This window comes from Pristiophorus japonicus, chromosome 7 (assembly GCF_044704955.1).
Source record: "Pristiophorus japonicus isolate sPriJap1 chromosome 7, sPriJap1.hap1, whole genome shotgun sequence".
Lineage (NCBI taxonomy): Eukaryota > Metazoa > Chordata > Chondrichthyes > Pristiophoridae > Pristiophorus > Pristiophorus japonicus.
In genome coordinates this window covers 86,798,638-86,821,252 of record NC_091983.1, presented here as the reverse complement: position 1 = coordinate 86,821,252, position 22,615 = coordinate 86,798,638, and the positions used below count along the sequence as shown (strand labels likewise).

The following is a 22,615-nucleotide window of genomic DNA, read 5'->3' as shown; positions in this document are numbered from 1 at the left end:
GTCAGGTGCGTTTTGCAACATGTCAATAGTGCGGGCAAATTATAACCCATAGCTTATGCCTCCAGGTCACTTTCGCGGGCAGAGTGTGGGTACGGAATGGTAGAGAAGGAGGCGCCCGCGTGCGTGTATGGTGTCAAAAAGATGTACCAATACCTTTTCGGGGCCAAGTTCACATTAGAAACCGACCACAAGCCCCTCATGTCCCTCCTATCCGAGAGCAAGGCAATAAATGCCAACGCCTCGGCTGGCGTCCTACGACTATACCATAAGGCACAGACCAGGCACAGACAACTGTGCCGACACGTTCAGCAGGCTACCCCTGGCGACCACGGAAGGGTCTGACGAACAGGACTGTGAGATAGTCATGGCAATCAATGCCTTTGAGTCCACAGGTTCGCCCATGATGGCTCGCCAAATCAGAGCCTGGATGGCCAGCGACCCCACGTTATCCTTAGTAAAAAGCTGTGTCCTAACCGGTGACTGGGCAGAGGTTCGCGATGCCTGCCCCGAGGAATTAAAACCCTTTCACAGGCGCATGCATGAGCTATCACTACAAGCAGACTGCCTGATGTGGGGCAGCCGAGTAGTCATGCCTCTGCGAGACAGAGAGGCATTTGTCTGGGAGCTCCACCGCGAGCACCCGGGGATCGTTCTCATGAAGGCCAGAGCCAGATCCCACGTCTGGTGGCCTGGTATTGACGCGAACTTGGAGCTCTGCATCCAAAGGTGCACCATTTGTGCCCAACTCAGCAATGCCCCCAGGGAGGCTCCACTGAGCCCCTGGCCCTGGCCTACCAAACCGTGGTTGCGGGTGCACATAGACTATGCGGGTCCATTCATGGGCAAAATGTTCCTCGTAGTTGTAGATGCATTTTCAAAGTGGATCGAATGCACCATTTTAAACTCGAGCACAACCTCCACCACTGTGGAGAGCCTCGCAATCATGTTTGCAACGCACGGAATCCCTGACATATTAGTCAGTGACAATGGTCCGTGCTTCACCAGCGCAGAATTCCAACACTTAATAATTGACCACGGCATAAATCACGTCAAGACGGCACCGTTCAAGCCGGCCTCCAACGGCCAGGCGGAGAGAGCAGTGCAAATCATTAAACAAGGCATGCTTAAAATCTAAGGTCCCACGCTGCAGAGTCGCCTGTCGCGACTGCTGTTGGCGTGCAGATCGCGTCCGCACTCACTGACTGGGATCCCCCCCCCGCAACTAGTGATGAAAAGGACTTTAAAAACAAGGCTCTCATTAATCCTCCCGGACATGCACGAAATCGTTAAGGCAAAGCACCGTAAGCTGACTGAGTACCATGACAGAAATTCGAGGGGGAGATGGAATGAGATAGGGGACAAAGTGTTTGTACTAAAATATGGCAGGGGTCCCAAATGGCTTGCAGGGACCGTAACGGGCAAGGAAGGAAACAGGCTACTGGTAGTACAAATGGACAATGGCAAAATCTGCCGGAGGCATGTAGACCAAGTCAAAAGCAGATTTACCAACAGCACTGTGGAACCAGAGGCAGACTACAATGTGGAACTCGCACTACACCTGGTGGACAGACAGAGGGAACAACCTGAGGAAAGGGCAATCCCAACAGACAGCCCAGGCGAGTCAACAACAATCACACCAATCGAAACAGACAGCCCAGGCAAGATACCAGCAACCATACCCAAAGAAAAACAGACACCAAGGCAAACAACTGAACCACAACTCAGACGCTCCACGTGAGAGCGTAGACCGCCTGAGAGACTGAACTTATAAAGACAATAATTCCTTGGGGGAGGGTGATGTCATGTATCTTACATTATTATATATAACTGTATCCCAACATGCTATACATGACTGTAATAAGATATGACCTGTAACCACCAGCATACCTTACCACCTGGGGTGCACTTGCAAGAGACAGGTATATAAGCACAGGTCTCAGGCAAGTGCAGCATTCCAGAGCTGTGAAATAAAGGTGCAGGTCCAGAGTGACCTTGACTTCACTACATGCCTCGTGTGAATCTGTACTGAGGGGACAGGACTTTACAACATTGGGTTCTTTTTAGCAACACCAGGAGATATCTGCCAAACTTCGCTCGAACAAGGCCCATTTTTTGGGGCGATGGCCACCTCGTGGAAAGTCTAGCCCTCGGAACCTTCAGTGCACAGTTACATCATGCAGAGAGGAGATGCCTCATTTTGCCCAGTCCAATTTATTCATCCATTTCCCCATGGAAGCACATGCAAGAGGACGCGTATTATCGGGACCATCAATACCATTACCTTCATTATGAACAGAAGGTGTTCCTTCAATGTGCACCTGGTCTGGGACCAGAATCATCCATAGAATTGCCCAGTTGTCTTGAAGTTGCTGCAATATATTATTTTTAAACCAAACCCATTATTTCAAGGGCTAGAGAGAATGGAAGGATGGGTGTAGGAACACCAAGGCTATTCACTGCAGCCATGGCTACCTACCTCATTCAGGCATATAAGGCCAAGACCATGAGTGATATAATGTGGCACTGTTGCACCACAGGATTTCGGTGAAGCAGGCCATTGCATCTTGAAGTGCTGATTGCAATATTGTTAAATTATGCGAAGTATGAGCGCATTTACTTTGAAACCTTGTGCAGCCCAGCAAATCTTTCTCACCTGCCCCCATGGTGAGGCCAAAGGTAGGAAAACATTACTCTATGCAACCAGCACTGGTGGTACCAGACGCCTTGTTGGATCTTCAACAACTAGCCAGTCTTCATCAATGATCCTACCAAATTGGTTTTGGCAGGTTAGTTGACATCAAGGGATGGAATTTCCTGTGGGGGCATAATTGATAGGTTACACTCGGAATTACGCCTGCTCGTGCACCCATTTTTGCTGATGTCTATTTACACCTAAATGTCCTGTCAATCTCATTAATGCAAAAATGGGCATAAACAATCGGGGTTTGAGGAAAGCATGGAACTCACACCATATGTTCCAATTTTAAGCATGAAGATTAAAGTTTCAAACCATTTAATTATTATTCATGCCCATTAGGCACAGCAATATGCAATTGTGGAAGCTTTTCAAATTTTAATGTGACTTATACAGATGTCATAAAAAATGAATTCAAAGAAGCAGACAATAGGTCTCCTTCAGAATAATAAAAAACACAAAAAAGTTCCGCAATTAAACATTTAGACTGGGGGGTTGGAGCCATTATAATGAGATGAGATGCATTCAGCAACACGGATCGACGGGTGTAAAGAGCGAGGAAATTAAAGCGTAGCATAATTACATGCGGTTTCCTCAATCCTTTATTCTAGGTATTTGCTCTATGCCTCGGTTACACGTGTCTCCAGGTGTAATTACATTGTACATTCCACTCCAGAAAAGGATGGGAGAGGGGAAAGAGACACACAGAATGATTTTCATATATGTTTGGCTTTGAGGTTCACTTAAGCTGTGATAATTCCCATTTGTCTTGCAATAATTAAAAGATTTCCAGTTGCTTTTATAGATTTTATAGATCATACTTATTTGAGTGTATTGTTAAGTTTGGAATAAGATAGCAGTCTCTACAGGTTTGCTCTAAAATGGATTTTGCAAATACTGAAACTATGGCTCCGATATTGGTGGCCTTGCCGCCCACTGCCGCCAGCTGCCGTCAACTACCGCCAAGCTTTCCTGCCGTTTTCCTCTCGCTCCCAGTTTCCACTTGGGCTGGAGCGGGTGGGAGGGGAGCACTGCCGGGAACTGCCCGCTGACGTCCTCTGGTGGCCAAGTAGCATAAGTGGCCTCCCGCCCGCTGAGCTGCCAGATTGATGCCAGTGGGAGTTGGCGCCAGCGGGGGGAAGGACCGCAACATGGAGGCAGGTCTAACCCCGACGGTAGGTATGAAAAACTGTAAAAGAAGGTTAGTGAACATCTTTCAAATTTTTGTTTTTACAGCGACTTACCTGGATGGGGTGCCCTGAAGGTGTTCCGGTGATTTTTTTTTTGTGATATTTTTACTTTTCAGGTCTTCCACCCTCCCTGGGCCTGACTCCATCTTCGGTGGCACATGGGTGGCAAGCTCCTTTGCTGCTGAGATTGAGAGCTCCCGCCTGCTGCCGCCCAGATTGACAGTGCAGAGCGTTATTTTACCGCCAGGCAGTACCACCACCTCTTTTAGAGGAATCTTTCAGGCAAAGTAGCACCCGGTCTCTCGGCGGCCATCCATGGTCCTTTGGGCGGCAAATGGGTGGGCCTTGCAGCTCATGAAAACCGGAGCCTATATGTGTGACATTTTACAATAACCCAAACATTTTTGTAAGCCTGGCAATGCATTTATTTAACAAAATCATATTTAAAGACACATAATTATCTGTCCATAATATATTAAAATTGAATATCAGCATTTACAGGCACCATAATCTAAACATCCCACTTTGTTACAGGTGCAGAACAATTTTAAAATGCTGTCTCCTTCTGAACTGTATGCTAACCTCCAGCTTGAAATGAACTACCATACTATTTAAATTTGCAAGGTTCACTGCCCTAACAACAATTAATCCGAGTTGACCTCATGCTGTGTTTAGTTGTAGCAGTTAGTCTTACTGGCCTTATAGCGACAGGCCAGCTTAAATGACACCAACCTTAGCAGAATAATATATTGTACATTGCATGACATCATACAAAATAACAGCATATTTAACCTGAAATTCCGGCCTCCCGGGTCCATACGGAGTGTGTATGGATCCGGGAATGCATCGCAAAAGCCGGTTTTCGGTGCGCAATGAGCATGTGCCGAAAACCGGCTTTTCCGATCTGTCAAGTTTCTTGACAGATTACATGCATCTCGGGGAGAAGGACATTCTCATGGCAGTGATTGGGCTATTTGCCCATCTCTTGTCCTGCGAATATCCTTAAAACTCTTGCGCCTGGTAAAAGCAGGCGCATAGCCTACTTTTACCAGCATAAGAGTTTTAAAACATATCAAAAACATATAAAAATAAAATTTAATATTACATATTTGTTAAAAACCCTTCCCACTCAGGTAATTTTATTTTAAACCATAATTAAAACTTTTTTTTAAAAATCGGCAAATATTTTTTTTTCCAAATCATTTCTATCAAGTTTAATTTCTACAGTGTATTTATGTGAGGTATTTTTTATTTTTTATGTAGTGTTTGGGTGTTTGGGGGTGTTTCTCATTCACAGTAAAAGGAGTTTTGGATTTACGAAATTCTTTTTACTATGAATGAGAAAATACTTTATTGTGATTGGGTGTCCAGGCCCACGTGACTCCTACGGACGTCCCAACGTGAAAGTGCTCCATTGCGCAAGAAGAGGAGGCCCCGAGTCCGGGATCTCTGGTGAGCGTTCGGCCAAAAGGTAAGTGCGCATCTTTTGTCCTATTTTTAGTCGATTATCTGAGTTACTGGGCAGAATTTTATGGGGTGTCAGCGGGCGTGATCGGTGGCAGGTCGGTGGGAAAATGTTTTTTTGACAGCAGATCGGGACCCCGCTGTCAACCTGCCGCCACGCACCTTTCCCAAATGTCGGGTTATGCCAATGCTGAGCACGCCCGACATGCAGCGGTGAGGGAGGCAATTTATAGCCACTTAATAATGCTTTTTCCACAGCTTTTTGATTTTGACAAGTCACCCACCGGTTTCCCATTGTGTCTAGACCTCGTCAGTGAAGCTGAGGCGGGAGGTGACTTCCCATTGTTTCAGGTGATGAGTTGACTGTTTCAAATCTCAAGTCAAAGCGCCCAGCTGATTGAGAAATGTTCTCTTAGCAACTAGCTTCTCTAAACTGCATTTCCACTGCAGATTCAGAATGCTGCAAGTCTTTACACAAGTTTTCATCCAGTCTGACCTTATTACCTCTCCCACCATTGACAGGTTGCATCTGTCATCTCTACTTCACCTGCCATATATTACATCAGCATCAATGCCCTTGAAACTTTCTCATCTTGGTCCTCAGAATCCCACCACGATCAGCCCCAACACCAGCAGGACCAACAATCTCCACAATCAACTGATGCTGCACAGGACACAGGGCATCAGCACCCGACCACATTGCTGCCTGGACGCCAGGGATGGCTTCACCATGGCCACATTTACTTCACTTGACACTGTACACCCTGACTGCCACATGATGCGCCAGGTTGGCACCAACCCACACCAGCACCATAAAGCATCCCTGCAATGTCCAAACTATTCCTTTCACACTCATCATCATTGTGGAGGTACCCTTATGTTTCACGATTCACTGCAACTCACTCAGCCACTTCCAAAGGTGCACACAAATCTGTCCAAGAATGCAAAGTGTTGAAAATAAAGGTTTCAATGTTTGACACCACATTAACAGAAACTTTACATGAACATTGGCTAAAACACCCAAGTGCCTACCCTTGTGAGTCGTTAGTTAGTATGATTGGACTAGGATGAGGGCGCGTTTGAGAGGTGGCTGGGAAGATGGGGAAATGGTAATGTAGATAGAGAGAGAAGAATGGGTGGAGGTGCAAGGTAAGTTGGTGTAAGTAAGGATGTGCAGGAGTAGTGTAGGGAAGGCAGAGTGATGGGGATGTGATGAGTGGCACAACAGAATGAGGATGAGTTTGGCTTTGCAGTAACATTTCGGGATCTACTGAAATCATTGAAAGGTTTGCACCACTGCTGCCTGGTCCTCCTGACGACATCCCTGCTTGTGCTCTCCTGTGCAATGTGCAACCAGGCTGTGTTGGTGTCCTGGGGAGGTCTCTTCCACCCATGGGAAGGAAAGAAAACCTCCCTGCGTGCTGTTATTCCTCCCAAAAGCATATGAAGGGAATCATGGGACAGCCTGGGTGCAGCCCTATGCCTCAGTGCAGTGCTTTTCAGTGTTTGCAGCACCTGAATGCTGACAGCACAACTGTCAAATTAAAGTTGGTCATGGTCCTTTTAAGGAAACCAGCTGATGATGCATCATCAAATGATACCATTAGACCCGCTTCCTTCAATTGGCCAATCAGGGAAAATAATTTTTAACAGCGGGCTGGAGCCAGCAATAAACCTGGGACTCGCCACTGAGGTCACCCGCCCTGGACCCACCGAGGTTGGTACAATCCAGCCCACTGTGTGCAATGCCATGGGAGACCCACTTGTCATATAAAATGGCACCTTGCAAGTAGGAAATGGCATGTGACATTGGAGCTTTAAACTGTGGCATCTCGAACCTGATGATTATTTCCACCATAATGCTCAACACCGTTCTATAAGCATGCTGCACTCTCTGTGACTGTGCTCTCATCAACAACTTCTATTTATATCTTCTTCTTAGGCGGTCCCTCGAATCGAGGATGACTTGCTTCCACGCCAAAAAGGGATAGAAACATAGAAACATAGAAAATAGGTGCAGGAGCAGGCCATTCAGCCCTTCTAGCCTGCACCGCCATTCAATGAGTTCATGGCTGAACATGAAACTTCAGTACCCACTTCCTACTTTCACGCCATACCCCTTGATCCCCCGAGTAGTAAGGACTTCATCTAACTCCCTTTTGAATATATTTAGTGAATTGGCCTCAACTACTTCCTGTGGTAGAGAATTCCACAGGTTCACCACTCTCTGGATGAAGAAGTTTCTCCTTATCTCGGTCCTAAATGGCTTACCCCTTATCCTTAGACTGTGACCCCTGGTTCTGGACTTCCCCAACATTGGGAACATTCTTCCTGCATCCAACCTGTCCAAACCCGTCAGAATTTTAAACGTTTCTATGAGGTCCCCTCTCACTCTTCTGAACTCCAGTGAATACAAGCCCAGTTGATTCAGTCTTTCTTGATAGGTCAGTCCCACCATCCCGGGAATCAGTCTGGTGAATCTTCGCTGCACTCCCTCAATAGCAAGAATGTCCTTCCTCAAGTTAGGAGACCAAAACTGTACACAATACTCCAGGTGTGGCCTCACCAAGGCCCTGTACAACTGTAGCAACACCTCCCTGCCCCTGTACTCAAATCCCCTCGCTATGAAGGCCAACATGCCATTTGCTTTCTTAACCGCCTGCTGTACCTGCATGCCAACCTTCAATGACTGATGTACCATGACACCCAGGTCTCGTTGCACCTTCCCTTTTCCTAATCTGTCACCATTCAGATAATAGTCTGTCTCTCTGTTTTTACCACCAAAGTGGATAACCTCACATTTATCCACATTATACTTCATCTGCCACGCATTTGCCCACTCACCTAACCTATCCAAGTCACTCTGTAGCCTCATAGCATCCTCCTCGCAGCTCACACTGCCACCCAACTTAGTGTCATCCGCAAATTTGGAGATACTACATTTAATCCCCTCGTCTAAATCATTAATGTACAATGTAAACAGCTGGGGCCCCAGCACAGAACCCTGCGGTACCCCACTAGTCACTGCCTGCCATTCCGAAAAGTACCCATTTACTCCTACTCTTTGCTTCCTGTCTGACAACCAGTTCTCAATCCACGTCAGCACACTACCCCCAATCCCATGTGCTTTAACTTTGCACATTAATCTCCTGTGTGGGACCTTGTCGAAAGCCTTCTGAAAGTCCATGAGTTCGATGAGTTTACAGGTGTTTCAATGAAGGACCTAATATTCCAGGTCCTGAACTACATCCTGAAGGGTGGAAGATGCCTGTGCATGGATTTGTTTTAACGTGTGATGGCCGTTGCACCCAACCACCACACGGGCTTGACAGAGCTAGGTCTTGGTCCAATGGCAAGGGTTAACCAAGATGACTGGAGACCAGTTCTGCTGCACGGACCTAGTGCACACACATATCGCAGTGTGGGCTGGCCCGTGCTGCCCCTGGGCCCATGCCTCTTCTGGGCCACGAACTCACGCCTCTCCTGGACCCCGCTCACATCGCTCTGCGATCTCTTGCAGCTACATTGCCCCAACCTTGCCGCTCCTTCGCCATGACCTCGCCGCTCCTGCTGTATGCAGCGTGATGGCCTCGACCTGCGAGGGAACATCTGTGGCAGGTCAGGGCCTTAAAAGGAGCATATCACTCCAGGGAGAAGCGCGAGCTGGTGCAGGAGGGCGATGGCTGTGACGAGGGTGACTGCATTGGAAGTCACCAAGGTCCAGGTTGCTGATTGTATTGTGTTTATATAGTGCCTATAACGCAGTAAAACTGGCACAAGGCACTTTACAGGAGCCTAAATCAGACAAAATTTGACATTCAGCCACATAGAGATATTAGAACATTTCACCGAAAGCGTGGCCAAAGAGGTAGGTTTTAATGAACGACTTAAAGAAGGAAAGGAAGGTAGAGAGGTGGAGAGGTTCAGGATGAAATTCCAGAGCTTAGGACCTAGGCACGGCGGCCAATAATGGAGTGATGAAAATCGGGGAATGTGCAAGAGGACAGAATTGAATCTTATTCATCTTTCATTGTTGTCAATAACACTTGCAATATGTGTAAGTTATAGATAACTGAATATTTCTGTCCTATACATAAAAAAGGTTTGTAAACTGGTTGCTTAAGGACAGAAATTGGCAGCATAATGTAATTTGATGAATCATCAGCACCATCTAGTGATCAGAAAAGAACAGTCCTTTTAAGAAACACACTGTTCAAGTTGACAGAGAGAAAAGACAGGTTGACATTTCAAATATAAATCCTTGTCAGAACTTTAGAGGGGCAAAATTGCCCCTTTTTATAGCCCCATTAGCACCTTCAGGGGGCGCTAACAGGCAAGATACTTTTTGCCCGGGGAGAGGGGTTGGGGAGGGGGCTACTGCCTCCCGGGAAATTGCCCCAGGGGTTTTGGAGGCGCTGTCCTGGCAGCGCTGCATCCCATGGTTAATGCCCTGGGCCACCGCGCAACCAGCGATGACGTCATTGCCGTGTACAGTGACCCCTCACCATCCTGTGCCGAGCCCTTAACGCCCTGCGGAGGAAATTGACCCGCGGGCTGCGAGGCTGGCCGACATCCGCTCTCGGGATGCTCCTTAAAGGGGAGGGCACCAGCGCTCCGGGTCGCCACCTTTTTTCATATGCCGACTCTCGGGTAAGCTCAACGATGGCGGCCCTAGCATGGTCCGCCTCCCGGGAAATTGCCCCAGCCCCAGAAGGTTACCACCCCCAGTCGGGGCGCAGGGCAATTTTGCCCTCTTGCTCTCATAAGCATTCCCAGCATTTTCAGATTTTCTCTTATTAAAACATCTTTACACAATGGTAGTTAGGATTTGGAATGCTCTGCCTGAGGGCAGTGGATACAGATTCAATAACAGTTTTCAAAAGGGAATTGGGTAAATACTTGAAAGAAAAAAATTACAGGGATAAGGGGAAAGTGTGTGGGAGTGGGACTAACTGGATTACTCTTCGAAAGAGCCAATGCAGACTTGATGGAACAAATGCCTCCTTCTGTGCTGTACTATTCTATGATTAGTATTCAATTTTCTTTTTATACAATATATAAAAAGATATTTGGCTGCTAAGATGCTTAACAGAGCAATGAGATGGGTCTCGGGAAGGCTGACTCACAGTCAAGAACAGTAAATTGTTTTAGCTGCTGATCTTTGCAACTATAAGGGCTATTAAACTGCAATTACTGATTTTTTTTTAAATTGAATTAATAGTCTATTGCAATAGATAGCTTGTAACTAACACTTGCAATATACTTAATTTTAGAATTCTTGAGCCTTGATTCAGATTTAATAAAGAAGGTCACAGCTGTAAGTATTTTTCAGTAAAAGAATTACCTGGGATTTTTTGAACCCAATGTAATTTGCTTTCCATTGTACATATGCATCAATTCCAATTAGTTTACACTATTTCTCTGTGTCCACACGATGTTAAAGGGAACAAGCAAAAACCTTTAGTGAACAAATAGCTGCTGAATGAACACCCAACTAACCCGTGTACTAAACTACTTTTAAACAGCCAAAGAAACAAAGATGATTGCCCTTCCCCCAACTATGTTTCCTGGCCACGTGAGGACTTGGAGAGACTATGCAAAGATAATTTGGAAGCTGCTCTGTGCATCCCTCCGAAAGGCCATTCAGGTGCTGCTATGGGTGGACCACCGTGAGTAAAAATACCAGTACTGATCAAGGATAGAATGATAAGCTTCATGTTAATACCCAGAAAAGCCTCTGCTTGGAAATAAGATGGGCTAACGCTTCACATTTTAGAAAACAATAATCCTATAAATATCTGGTATGATCTCCATTAAACAGATAGGCATATCCAAGCAGTTGAATCTACAATATCAACTAAATTGTGGGAGATAACATACGAACAATGACAGACAGGAAAGACCCACTGGTCCAACCAACCTGCCCCACATAACTATAATGCCCTGTGCGTCACAATATATTCACTTCCAACCCCACCCAAAAGCCATGTAATCTCTTGGGAGAGGCAAAAAACAGAAAAACACCCAGGCCAATTAGGGTGCGGGGAAAGAAATCTGGAAAATACCTCTCCGATCCCTTTAGGCGATCAAAGCTAGTGCAGGAGATAACTCTGGCCCTAATTAATGTTATGCTGTACCTACCTGTTATATGAGGTGCTCTCTTTGGGCACAAGAGGGAGCAAGGAAAAGGCTTATAAAATAGAGTACAATGAAAGATGTGCAGAATTTAAAGGTATTGTTATATCTCTAGGAATAATAATTAGACTTAATGAGCTGTAGGAAGCTCAGAATCCAAGATAGGGTGTGAGGACTCCAACTATCCAGTTTGTAACAAAAAAAGATAGCAGTGAAAAAAGTGAGCCGACATAAAGCTTACATAGTATTATAAAGTATTTACAGCACAGAAACAGGCCATTCGACCCAACAGGTCATAGAAACATAGAAACATAGAAAATAGGCGCAAGAGTAGGCCATTCAGCCCTTCGAGCCTGCACTGCCATTCAATAAGTTCATGGCTGATCATCACCTCAGTAGCCCTTTCCTGCTTTTTCTCCATACCCCTTGATCCCTTTAGCTGTAAGGGCCATATCTAACTTCCTCTTGAATATATTCAACGAACTGGCATCAACAACGCTCTGTGGTAGAGAATTCCACAGGCTAACAACTCTCTGAGTGAAGAAGTTTCTCCTCATCTCGGTCATAAATGGCATACCCCTTATCCTTAGACTGATTCCCCTGGTTCTGGACTTCCCCAACATCGGGAACATTCTTCCTGCATCTAACCTGTCCAGTCCTGTCAGAATTTTATATGTTTCTATGAGATCCCCTCGCATCCGTCTAAACTCCAGTGAATGCAGGCCCAGTTGATCCAGTCTCTCCTCATATGTCAGTCCTGCCATCCCGGGAATCAGTCTGGTGAACCTTCGCTGCACTCCCTCAATAGCAAGAACGTTCTTCCTCAGCTTAGGGGACCAAAACTGAACACAATATTCCAGGTGAGGCCTCACCAAGGCGCTGTACAACTGCAGTAAGACCTCCCTGCCTTTATATTCAAATCCCATAGATATGAAGGCCAACATGCCATTTGCCTTCTTCACCGTCTACTATACCTGCATGCCACCTTTCAATGACTGATGTACCATGACACCCGGGTCTCGTTGCACCTCCCCTTTCCTAATCTGCTGCCATTCAGATAATATTCTGCCTTCGTGTTTTTGACACCAAAGTGAATAACCTCACATTTATCCACATTATACTGCATCTGCCATGCATTTGCCCACTCACCTAACCTGTCCACGTCACCCTGCAGTCTCAGCATCCTTTTCACAGCTCACACTGCCACCCAGCTTAGTGTCATCTGCAAATTTGGAGATATTACACTCAATTCCTTCATCTAAATCATTGATGTGTATTGTAAATAGCTGGGGTCCAAACACTGAGCCCTGCGGCACCCCACTAGTCACTGCCTGCCACTCTGAAAAGGACCCGTTTATCCCGACTCTCTACTTCCTGTCTGCCAACCAGTTCTCTATCCACATCAATACATTGCCCCTAATACCATGTGCTTTAATTTTGCACACCAATCTCTTATGTAGGACCTTGTCAAAAGCCTTTTGAAAGTCCAATTACACCACATTCACAGGTTCTCCCCTGTCCACTCTACTAGTTACATCCTGAAAAAATTCCAGAAGATTTGTCAAGCATGATTTCACTTTCGTACTTCCATGCTGATTTGGACCGATCCTGTCACTGCTTTCCAAATGCACTGCTATTTCATCTTTAATAATTGATTCCAACATTTTACCCACTACTGATGTCAGGCTAACAGGTCTATAGTTCCCCGTTTTCTCTCTCCCTTCTTTCTTAAAAAGTGGTGTTACATTAGCTACCCTCCAGTCCATAGGAACTGATCCAGAGTCGATAGACTGTTGGAAAATGATCACCAATGCATCCACTATTTCTAGGGCTGCTTCCTTAAGCACTCTGGGATGCAGATGATCAGGCCCTGGGGATTTATCGGCCTTCAATCCTATCAATTTCCCTAACACAATTTCCTGACTAATGAGGATTTTCTTCAGTTCCTCCTTCTCACTAGACCCTCGGTCCCCGAGTACATTCGGAAGGTTATTCGTGTCTTTCTTCGTGAAGACAGAACCAAAGTATTTGTTCAATTGGTCTGCCATTTCTTTGTTCCCCATTATAAATTCACCTGATTTTGACTGCAAGGGACCTACGTTTGTCTTCACTAATCTTTTGCTCTTCACATATCTATAGAAGCTTTTGCAGTCAGTTTTTATGTTCCCAGCAAGCTTCCTCTCATACTCTATTTCCCCCCTCCTAATTAAACTCTTTGTCCTCCTCTGCTGAATTCTAAATTTCTCCCAGTCCTCAGGTTTGCTGCTTTTTCTGGCCAATTTATATGCCTCTTCCTTGGATTTAACACTATCCTTAATTTTCCTTGTTAGCCACGTTTGAGCCACCTTCCCCGTTTTATTTTTACTCAAGATAGGGATGTACAATTGTTGAAGTTCATCCATATGATCTTTAAATGTTTGCCATTGCCTATCAACCATTAACACTTTAAGTATTGTTTGCCAATCTATCCAAGCCAATTCACATCTCATACCATCGAAGTTACCTTTCCTTAAGTTCAGGACCCTAGTCTCTGAATTAATTGTGTCACTCTCCATCTTAATAAAGAATTCTACTATGTTATGGTCACTCTTCCACATGGGTCCTCGCACAACAAGATTGCTAATTAGTCCTCTCTCATTGCATATCACCCAGTCTAGGATGGCCAGCCCTCTAGTTTGTTCCTCGACGTATTGGTCTAGAAAACCATCCCTGATACACTCCAGGAAATCCTCCTCCACCGCATTGCTACCAGTTTGGTTTGCCCAATCTATATATACATTAAAGTCACCCATGATAACTGCTGTACCCTTATTGCATGCATTCCTAATTTCTTGTTTGATGCTGTCCCCAACCTCACTACTACTGTTCATGTCAGTGTTTATGCTCCATATGAGCCTCCTTCCACCCATCAACATATCATTCTATTCCTTGCTCCCTCATGTGTTTATCTCGCTTACTCTGAATGCATCGATGCTATTCACCTCAACACTCCCTGTGGTAGCTAGTTCCACATTCTAACCACTCTCTGGTAAATAAGTTTCTCCTGAATTCTCTTTTGGATTTGTTAGAGACTATCTTATATTTATGGCCCTTAGTTCTCATCTCACCTGCAAGTGAAAATATAGATCCACAAGATCTGTTTAATGTTATTATACTTGTTATCAGTTTGATAAGCAAACTGCAAAGCTAGGCCCTAGCTGAACCATGCCAAGCTGATCTGTGAAACAAGCAAAGCAGAGACATGTTGGGCTGAAGTGCCAATTATTCTGTTGTCTCTTCAGCATTGCTGTAGAGTGTTACTCTCCTCAGAAAAAGCACTGGTTATATTTGCAGAATTTGGATGTATACTGTAAAAATATCAGTAATGAAGCAGCATTTAATTCTGAGAATTCATAATAAACAACCATAATGCTGCTAAGCAAACTCCATACAACCTACAGCACAAATGTTATTGAGGACTTAAATAATTACTACTTCCTAAACTAATTTACATTCCTCCCAGTTACCTGCATTGTCCGAGGCTGGATAACGGGAGGCTGTTTAGTGCTAATGGGCCAACATCACAATTGCGATGCAGTCCCCAAAGAATTACCGACTACCAAGCAGGAAATGATCGAACAACATATTCTTGTGAGGACAGATAAATAATTAACCACAAACAAAATGCCTTTATGATGAAGATGTTGGCTGAATTGAAATAAAGCATTTTCTCTTCCCATTCTTTGTCAATGTTTCTCTCTGCCCTTTGAGGAATGGTTGCCTTGCTCGGGCATGGTTTTATTAGCACTAGTCATTCTGAAGTACTTCTTACTTCAGTGGCCATTCTTCATTTGTGAACCTAGACAATGGGTGTTAGCAGACTATTCAACTGGGTGATGGAGGGGGAAAATAGAAAGGTTGGTTTCACAACTAGCCCAATCTTGTCTTGGACAGTGATCAGATGTGGAAGTCTGACTGATTTTCTCCTCCCTATCCCAACGATATTGGCCAATTATAGCACCCCAACAGCTATCCTGGTTGAGATAATCGAAGCCAGCAGAGCTTATTCAAACACACTGCCTTAACCAGCTGAGTTGCAGAGAGAGCTAGATATAAAGCATTTCTATTGATATGTTGTGTGTGGTGTATGAAATATATACCAACTTGCTTTGAGTGCGATAAAATATACTGGCCCAAACTTCTGGTCGTTATCTCCAGTGAATTGGAAGTGTAATGGGCAATCAAGGTGTCATGTATTCAACTGTCATTGTAACCCATGTATAAGCTGACCTAAGTTGTACACCTTGAGAACACTGACCACAGGGGGTGAACTTGTGGGAGACACTCCTAACCTGGACTTTCCGGTATAAAAGGGGAAGCTTCACCCACCGTCTGTCTCTTGAGGTCTTGGTAATAAAGGTAACTGGTCACAGAGTGATCTTCTCTCAAGTATGGGCCTCGTGTGCATTTATACTGTATAGTAAGGATATATTATTGGCGACGAGAAACTGGGATTTAAACCACGCAAGCATGGCCACTAGCAGCACAGAAGAGAGGTACTGTGTTGGTGATGATTGGGATGACTTTATTGAGAGACTACAGCAAAGTTTTGTCACTAAGGAATGGTTGGGACAGAATTCGGCAGGCAAGCGCAGGGCTCATCTCCTGATGGTTTGTGGATCCAGAACGTACTCCCTGATGAAGGACCTTCTAGTACCAGAGAAGCCGGCGGACAAGACATTCGAAGAGCTCAGTAAGTTGATCGGGGAACACCTTAAACCGGCGAGCAGCATGCGCGTGGCGAGACACCGGTTTTACACACACCGGCGGCGAGAAGGGCAAAGCGTTCCAGACTTCATGGCAGATCTCCGGCGACTGGCGAGCCTATGTAAGTTCCCAGATGCATGCAGAGCGGAAATGCTGCAAGACTTTTTTATTGAGGGCATCGAGCACGCTGGGATTTTCAGGAAACTGATTGAGACCAAAGACTTGACCTTGGAAGCGGCGGCTCTGATAGCCCAGCCAATTATCTCAGGGGAGGAAGAGACCAGAATGATTTATGGCAAAAATCTTGGCTCAAATGCGGCAAACGACCAGGGAGTCAACATTGTTAATGCGGCACACAGTTCTCTAGGCAGACAAGGGCAATCGGACATGCCCCAGCATGCAGTCAAGCCCAAAGGGGGAATTCAACAGAGACAATGGCTGGCTGAATGGCGATTCATGCCATCGCAATGGAAAATGCAGCCAGTAATGGGGCCATCAACACCTGTTAATGGTGCGCTTAAGGACAGTTACAGAGACAGTCAGAGACGATCGACTGGTAATAGACCTTTTGTTTCCAACAATGGGGCCTCTGGCTCATGCTGAAGGTGTGGAGGCAAACACCCAGCCAGAGCTTGCAGGTATCAGCAATATACCTGCAGAAACTGCAACATCAGCAGTCACTTGGCGCGTATGTGCAGGAAGCCTGCAGCCAGGTTGAGGTACAAGGACGACCGGCCCGATGTAAGCCCTAAGAGGCCAAATGAATACTGGAGGAAATCGCTGGAAGCTGAAGTTCAGCGAGTTCATGTGGAGCACATATACAGTTCATATACCAGGACGCCACTGATAATGATGAAAGTGCTCCTCAATGGCATCCCAGTATTAATGGAGCTGGACACGGGGGACAGCCAGTCCCTGATGAGTATCAAATAGTTCGAAAGGTTGTGGGTGCCCAAGGCCAGGAGACCAAAATTATTGCCGATTGACGCATTGCTACACACTTATACAAAGGAGATAATTCCGGTGCTAGGCAGCGCCATGGTAGTCGTGACCCACAAAGTTGCCACTCTGGATTGTCCCAGAGGACGGTCCCGCACTACTGGGGAGGAGTTGGCTTGCTGTCATGAACTGGAAATGGGGCGATGTCAATGCAATTTCTTCTGTGGAGCGAGTATCATGCTCACAGGTCCTGGACAAATTTGACTCATTATTTCAACCCGGCATCGGCACTTTCATCGGGACCAAGGTAGTGATTCACTTAAACCCAGACGCCAAGCCAGTACACCACAAGGCCAGAGCAGTGCCGTATGTGATGCGGGAAAAGATAGAATGCGAATTGGACCGCCTGCTGAGGGAAGGCATCATCTCGCCAGTCGAATTCAGTGACTGGGCAAGCCCGATCATGCCGGTGCTCAAGGCGGATGGGTCGGTCAGGATATGTGGCGATTACAAGGCCACCATCAATCGGGTGTCACTCCAAGACCAGTACCCGCTGCCAAAAGCGGAGGACCTCTTTGCGACGCTATCCGGTGGCAAACTTTTTTCAAAATTGAACCTGACCTCAGCTTATATGACCCAGGAGCTGGCGAGTGAGTCGAAGAAGCTGACCACCATCACGACACACAAGGGGTTGTTTGAGTACAACAGATGTCCGTTCGGGATTCATTTGGCCGCCGCGATCTTTCAGCAAAATATGGAAAGCCTCCTCAAGTCGATTCCAAGGACAGTGGTTTTTCAAGACGACATCCTCATCACGGGTCGTGAGACTGAAGAACACCTCCACAACCTGGAGGAGGTGCTACGCAGACTGGACCGAGTAGGGCTGCGACTGAAAAAGGCGAAGTGCGTCTTCCTAGCTCCAGAGATAGAATTCCTGGGGATGAGGGTAGCAGCAGACGGGATCAGACTTACTGCGTCCAAAATGGAAGCGATTCAGAGAGCACCCAGACCCTATAACACGACAGAGCTGCGTTCGTTCCTGGGGCTTCTGAACTATTTTGGCAACTTTCTTCCCAAATTGAGCACGCTGTTAGAGCCGCTACACATGCTCCTACGCAAAGGTCGCAATTGGGTCTGGGGGGACAGCCAGGAAAGGGCTTTTGATAGAGCACGCAATTTGTTATGCTCCAACAAACTGTTAACGTTATATGCCCCGTGTAAGAAACTAGTTTTAACGTGTGATGCGTCGTCCTATGGGGTCGGGTGTGTGTTGCAGCATGTGAATGCCAATGGTCAGTTACAGCCGGTAGCTTATCCTTCCAGAAGTTTGTCCTGGGCAGAAAGGGGCTACGGGATGGTAGAAAAGGAAACGCTAGCATGTGTATATGCAGTAAAAAAATGCATCAGTACCTGTTTGGCAGGAAATTTGAGCTGGAGACAGATCACAAACCCCTAACGTCCCTTTTGGCTGACAACAAGGCCATAAATGCGAATGCATCGGCCCGCATACAGAGGTGGGCACTTACGTTAGCCACCTATGACTACACTATGACCGGGCACTGAAAACTGTGCCGATGCACTCAGCGGGCTACCACTAGCCACCACTGAGGGGGAAGCTGAGCATGATGCTGAGATGGTCATGGCTGTTGAAGTTTTCGAGAGTGAAGGCTCACCTGTGGCAGCCCGTCAGATTAAAGTCTGGACAAATAAAGACCTGCTGCTGTCTTTAGTTAAGAAATGAGTCCTTAATGGAGACTGGGCAGCCACGTACGGGGCATGCCCTGAGGAGTTTAAACTGTTTTATAGGCGCAAGGATGAACTCTCGATTCAGGCTGATTGCCTACTGTGGGGAAACCGAAAAGTCATGCCCCAGAAGGGCAGAGAGGTATTTATCAGAGAACTTCACAATGAGCACCCGGGCATTTTCATGATGAAAGCAATTGCAAGGGCACACGTTTGGTGGCCAGGGATAGATGCAGACCTGGAACTTTGTGTTCGCAGGTGCAACACGTGTGCTCAGCTGGGCAACGCACCCAGGGAAGCCCCCCTTAGCCCCTCGTCCTGGCCCGCCAAGCCATGGTCATGCATCCATGTGGACTACGCAGGTCCTTTCATGGGAAAAATGTTTTTGGTTGTAGTAGATGCTTACTCCAAATGGATTGAGCATGACATTTTAAATTCAAGCACATTCTCTGCCATGGTAGAAAGTCTACGGGCAATGTTCGCCACCCATGGTCTACCGGACGTCTTGGTCAGTGACAATGGCCCGTGCTTCACAAGCACTGAATTCCAGGGCTTCATGGCAGGCAATGGAATCAACCATGTCAGAATGGCACCGTTCAAGCCGGCCTCAAACGGCCAGGCAGAACGAGCAGTGCAGATAATCAAACAGGGGATGCTCAGAATCCAAGGGGGTTCCCTACAAAGCTGCTTATCACGCCTCCTGTTGGCCAATAGATCCCGACCACACTCGCTCACAGGGGTTCCACCCGCAGAGCTGCTAATGAAAAGGATGCTCAAAACCAGGTTATCCCTTATACACCCTACTATGAAAGAAATGGTTGAGAGCAGGCGTCAGTCACAATGCGACTACCATGACAGGAATGCGAGGGCGCGATGTATTGATGTCAATGACCCTGTTTTTGTCCTTAATTACGCTGCAGGGCCCAAATGGCTTGCAGGCACTGTGAGTGCCAACGAGGGGAATAAGGTTTTGGTAGTTAAAATTACCAATGGACAAATCTGCCGCAAACACATGGATCAAACTAAAAGGAGGTTCAGCAACCCCATAGAAGAAGCAGAGGAAGAACACGACGTAGAGTTTACTCCACCACAGGTGACCGAACACCAGAACCAAGTGGAGGAGAGCCCGGTCACTGTGGGCAGTCCGGACAGGCCTGAGGCACCGCAAACAGCAGACACTCAGGCCAGCGCCCAACAACCGGAGCCCCAACTCAGGCGCTCTACAAGGGAGCGTAAACCACCAGAGAGACTTAACCTGTGATCCCAATAAGACTTTTGGGGGGAGGTGATGTCATGTATTCAACTGTCATTGTAACCCATGTATAAGCTGACCTAAGTTGTACACCTTGAGAACACTGACCACAGGGGGCGAACTTGTGGGAGACACTCCTAACCTGGACTTTCCGGTATAAAAGGGGAAGCTTCACCCACCGTCTGTCTCTTGAGGTCTTGGTAATAAAGGTAACTGGTCACAGAGTGATCTTCTCTCAAGTATGGGCCTCGTGTGCATTTATACTGTATAGTAAGGACATATTACAAGGATTAGGAAATTGAGTAGAGATTTTGCTCACTGGCTCTTCCTCTGTTTCAGACAGGCTCATTTTAATATGAAAGTCAATGTTAACAATAGGAAGCATAAAAGAATTGATCAGAAGGAGAATGGATTAAAAATAGATTGCTAAACAGACAGAGGCAGGTTTGAGTTGAACCTACATTAATGCACAAAGTATTCTGAATAAAATTGGTGAGCGAGAGACACAAATTACTGTGAAGGGTGTGATATGACAGCATTAACAGTGATGTGGCTTAGAGTAAGGTAGGGCTGGGAGTTAAGCATTCCTGGTTGCAAAATATTCAACAGGAATAGTGCAGGAAAAAGAGAGGGTGGTTGTATTAAAGGTTCCATTACAGGACCAGAGTAACAGACTTATATATGGGATGGTAAAAATGTTGAATCTAATTGGCTGGAAGGAATAAGAAGGAACGATCACTTATTGGGAGCTTATTATAGATCACCGAAGAATGTAAAGGAGATAGAGATAAGAAATATGTAGACAAATTAGAGATAAATGCAGAAACAATAGAGCCATAATAACAGGTACTAATTATTCAACAATAGGCTGGGGTAAGAGAAATCTAAGTGCTAAAGAAGGAGAAGGGTTTCTACAACAAAAGCAAAATACTGCAGATGCTGGAAATCTGAACTATAAACCGAAAATGCTGGAAATACTCAGCAGGCCAGGGGCATCTGGGGAGAGAAACAGAGTTCATGTTTCAAGTCGAAGGGGTATTAACAACAAATGCTATTAGCTCACCGTTATTAACCACAGCAAATTCTGAGACAAGATTCTTCAGTGCAGCTGCAAATTTACAAGTGTGGCTTCAATAGAATAAATTGATCTTTTCGGGGAGGTGGGCAACTGCGAATTAGTGAAACAAATGCAGTCTCAACACATTAGCCTTGATTTTAACCTGGGCAGGTTCAGGACAGTTGGAAATCCCGCATGGCCTCCTTGGCCTGAGGTCTGGGCCATTTCAACTCCTGGATCTCATTTAAATTTGTCTCTATAGTAGATTATAGGCTACAGTACAACAGTGTCCACATATCGAACCTTTAAAGTTCAATAGTACTTTAGAGTTAATCAATGATCAGGAACAGGAGGTGTGACTGCGAGTCAGGAAGGTATGGGGATCCAGGATACAGTGAAGGAGGAGCCTCAGCCCTTGACCATGTCCAATAGGTATGAGGTACTTGCTCCCTGTATGGATGAGGAAAAGGACTGCAAGGAGGAAGGGAAAACTCAGCATGGCACCGTGGTACAGGAGGCCATCCAAGTGGGGGGAGAAGGAAGGAATGTGGTCGTGGTAGGGGACAGTATAGTCAGGGGGATAGATATGGTTCTCTGCAGCCATGACAGGGAGTTCCTGAGGTTGTGTTGCCTGTCCAGTGCCAGGGTTAAGGATATCTCCTTGCGGCTGGAGAAGAATTTGGAGTGGGAGGGGGAGGATGCCATTGTTGTGGTCCATGTAGGAACCAATGACATAGGTAGAACTAAGAATGAGGTTCTGCTGAGGAAGTTTGAGGAGCTAGGGCCTAAATTAATAAGCAGAACCTCAAGGGTAATAATCTCTGGATTACTACCTGAGCCATGTGCAAATTGGCATAGGGTCAAGCAGATCAGAGATTTAAATGCGTGGCTCAAGGGGTGGTGTGGGAGAAAGCGATTTCAATTTATTGGACACTAGCACCAGTACTGGGGAAAGAGGAAGCCATTCCGTTGGGACGGGCTGTGGGACCAGCATCCTAGCGAATCGAATAACTAGGGCTATAGATAGGGCTTTAAACTAAAAAATGAGGTGGGAGGGGGGTGGGGCAGAGGGGTCAGGTGAGGGGCAATTTAAATATTTAAAGAGAAAGGTCAATGCATTGGAGCAGTGTAGCAATTTGGGTAAAAACAAGCAGAGTGTGACAGGTAAAGGCAGAAAGTTTAATGGTAGTGCAGCAGAGAATAAGATCAAAGCAGGGAATAATGGTAAAAAAAATAATTAAAGGCTCTTTATCTGAATGCATGGAGCATTCATAACAAGATAGATGGACTAGTAGCACAAATATAGAGATAAATGGGTTTGATCTGATAGCCATTACAGAGACGTGGTTGCAAGGTGACTACGGTTGGGAGCTAAATGTTCCAGGGTACTTGAT

At 46.0% G+C, this 22,615-nt stretch overlaps 1 protein-coding gene across 3 annotated transcripts in view; it reads left to right on the top strand.

Annotated features, from left to right (window-relative positions):
- The window catches only part of cimip2c (ciliary microtubule inner protein 2C), a 120,925-nt gene extending 100,922 nt beyond the window's left edge, over positions 1-20,003 (top strand). The window contains exons 4-5 of one of the 3 annotated variants that reach the window (XM_070884398.1): positions 10,875-11,018; positions 19,833-20,003. In XM_070884398.1, the coding sequence (XP_070740499.1) occupies positions 10,875-11,018; positions 19,833-19,878 (190 nt within the window). In that variant the 3' untranslated portion in view covers positions 19,879-20,003. Of the gene's footprint in view, positions 1-10,874; positions 11,019-14,986; positions 15,161-19,832 lie in introns of those variants that run through there. The other 2 variants (XM_070884397.1, XM_070884399.1) reach the window with 2 other exon arrangements.
- The last annotated feature ends 2,612 nt before the right edge of the window (positions 20,004-22,615 follow it).